General features: G+C 38.4%; 1 protein-coding gene across 1 annotated transcript; it reads left to right on the top strand.

Annotated features, from left to right (window-relative positions):
• The first annotated feature begins 222 nt into the window (after positions 1-222).
• On the top strand, positions 223-1673 carry LOC133740873 (wound-induced basic protein). The gene is made up of 2 exons (XM_062168805.1): positions 223-382; positions 1305-1673. The coding sequence occupies exons 1-2, from the start codon at positions 312-314 to the stop codon at positions 1375-1377; spliced, it is 144 nt and encodes a 47-aa protein (XP_062024789.1). The 5' UTR covers positions 223-311; the 3' UTR covers positions 1378-1673.
• Positions 1674-2362: the final 689 nt, after the last annotated feature.

Below are 2362 nucleotides of genomic sequence, written 5' to 3'. Positions count from 1 at the left end.
GGTAAGAATTACTTGAGCTAATTTCAAGGGTTAAGTTCTTCCATTTTTTTTGGAGACGTGTAGTTTTATTTTCCAAAGTAAATATTTGCTATGTGGGGCCATTTTGGAACTAAACTTGCCCAAAACACAAAACAATGAAGGCGGTTGGGCTTAACAACGTCGACCCGAACCGACCCATAAGCCCAATAGTGACCTGATGCCACTATAAAAGCGATGACACCGCCTCTTGGCTTTCAGAACGCAAAAGCAGCTGGACTTGGAGAGAATTAGGGTTAGGGCTTTTCTTGAATCTTGAGAGCAATCGGAACCCGATGATCTACGACGTCAACTCCCCTCTTTTCAGGTCCTTCCTCAGCCAGAAGGGTGGCTCCTCCGATAAGAGGTTTGTAACCTCTCTTCTACCTCTATCTCTTTCACACACACAAACAGAGACATCTATAGTCTAATCAAACATTTGAGTTATTAATTTTAGGGATTCTTTTTGTTGCTATTCGATCCGAAACTGGTGCCTTTTGTTTTTGAGAAATATGTTTGAGTAGGGAAACTTAAGTTTAGGGAAATTCCGAAATGACATTTGTGAATTGTTTAGTCGTTTTGGATATAACTTTACCGGGTCAATTTGTAATTGGGGTGTTATGAATCTCTTGTGGGGATGATTACCATTTCATGTGAAAATTGAAGTAATTGTATGGGTTTTGGTTAGCTGAGGCCACCCGACTTGTCATTTGGTTCAAATTGCTTGGTTGGTGCAGTTTGATGATTTTACATGTATATATTATAGTCTTGTGGTGAAGCACTTTGAGCTGTTTGGCCTTGTCTAGTTCAGCCTTTATTAGGTTTACACTGTGTGTTAAGGAGCATCAAGCTGTGGTACTAATAATATGCGCGATGAGTTGCTTTTATAATTTATAATTTGGTTTCTGTATTACCTATGCTTTGTAGTGAAGATTGTATAGTGGTTAAGGTGCCAGGGTATTTGGCAGTGTCTGTTTCGGTACCTGTTTTTGAGTCATCCCCTTTGAATACTATTGAATTTTATCATGGTGTTAGTTAGTAGGATGATAATTAGCCGAAATGTGTATTTTCTAAAAGAAGAGAGCCCCCCCCCCCCCCCCCCCCCCCCCTCTATATATTTTGTGTTTCTTTTGCCTTTTCTTTTGCTCCTTACGTGGGGCTTTCACCTGTTCTATTGCATCTGGTATTCTGCTCAGTGGATGCATGTGTAATTTTCCCATTGTTCTGGACTGTCTTGTTTTCATGAGACGCTGCTTGACATATGGTTGTATCTTTGTTGGGCATTGCAGGAAGATGGAAGAGCAGAAGCCAAAGGAACACAGGCCCAAGGCCAATGAGAACAAGCCCGTTATGAATGAGTGACAGCAGCCTGGCATAGTAACTATGGAACGCTTTAGGGGTTTAGGTTTCATGAGTTGTACCTTTGTTAAGACAATATTGTTGTTATATGACTTGGCGTTTACACATCTTTTTTAGCAGTTGACCCTAAAATAGATATCGGAAGAATCAAATCTGTTGGGTAATGTAGATGCCGTTGGAATGACCAGGAAATTGTTTTCTTGGCAGTCTTATGCATTTTCATGCAAAACAGGTCAGACATGATGTACTCATGCTTTTGAATATGTATTTGGGATTTAATATTATGCTGAGTTTTGGTATCTCGGTCTTGTGTCTTGTTTCCTGGTTCACCATTGCCTGCACATGACTTGACCAAAAGACTGGTTTAGTAAGATTACATGATATTGAATTCCACACTAAAATTATCTTACCTGAATCGTAGTTGTCTTGTAAAGACAGACTAGCCATTTACCCAGCATACTTTCATTGCATGTGGATGTGGTACCAGTGCTAGCAGAAAGCCCTTTGCTTTGAAAGGATTAGTTAATATCACTCCTTTAGCCCTCTGGAGATATATGGGAACATCCGTTTCTGAACTTTCTATTTTATTTGAAGATAGTGCCTTTCATATTTTTCTGAAATACCTCAGATTTTATCAAATAGTTCAATCAGAACACAATATAATAGCTAGCTGCACCAGTGGGCAAGCCAAATCTGGATGTTAGAACCATCCAAATCACAACATCATCCATACACAAAGCATGGGAAGCCAACTTGTGGGATTATGTTCTATTTAAATTCAATGGCTAGTAGTGAATAGGTGATTGAGACTGTTCAATGGAATTAAAAATAAAATCAAACTTATAAACTGGTAATGGTAATTAAGAAATTTTCAGGGATAAGAAAACAAGGTTTCCCTCTTAAAGAGGGTTTATTTATTATTTATTTACATAGGAAGACAACATAGTTTCCCAGACGAGGTTTATTTATTTATTTATTTATTTTACTT

Source organism: Rosa rugosa, chromosome 3 (genome assembly GCF_958449725.1).
Source record: "Rosa rugosa chromosome 3, drRosRugo1.1, whole genome shotgun sequence".
NCBI classification, from domain to species: Eukaryota; Viridiplantae; Streptophyta; class Magnoliopsida; order Rosales; family Rosaceae; genus Rosa; species Rosa rugosa.
This window is presented reverse-complemented; position numbering and strand designations above follow the sequence as displayed.

Bases quoted from the DNA above. Each gene is read 5' to 3' on its own strand.
- LOC133740873 (XM_062168805.1), top strand. From the start codon at position 312: ATGATCTACGACGTCAACTCCCCTCTTTTCAGGTCCTTCCTCAGCCAG. The intron at 383-1,304 runs GTTTGTAACCTC...TGGGCATTGCAG, and splicing joins GGTGGCTCCTCCGATAAGAG to GAAGATGGAAGAGCAGAAGC.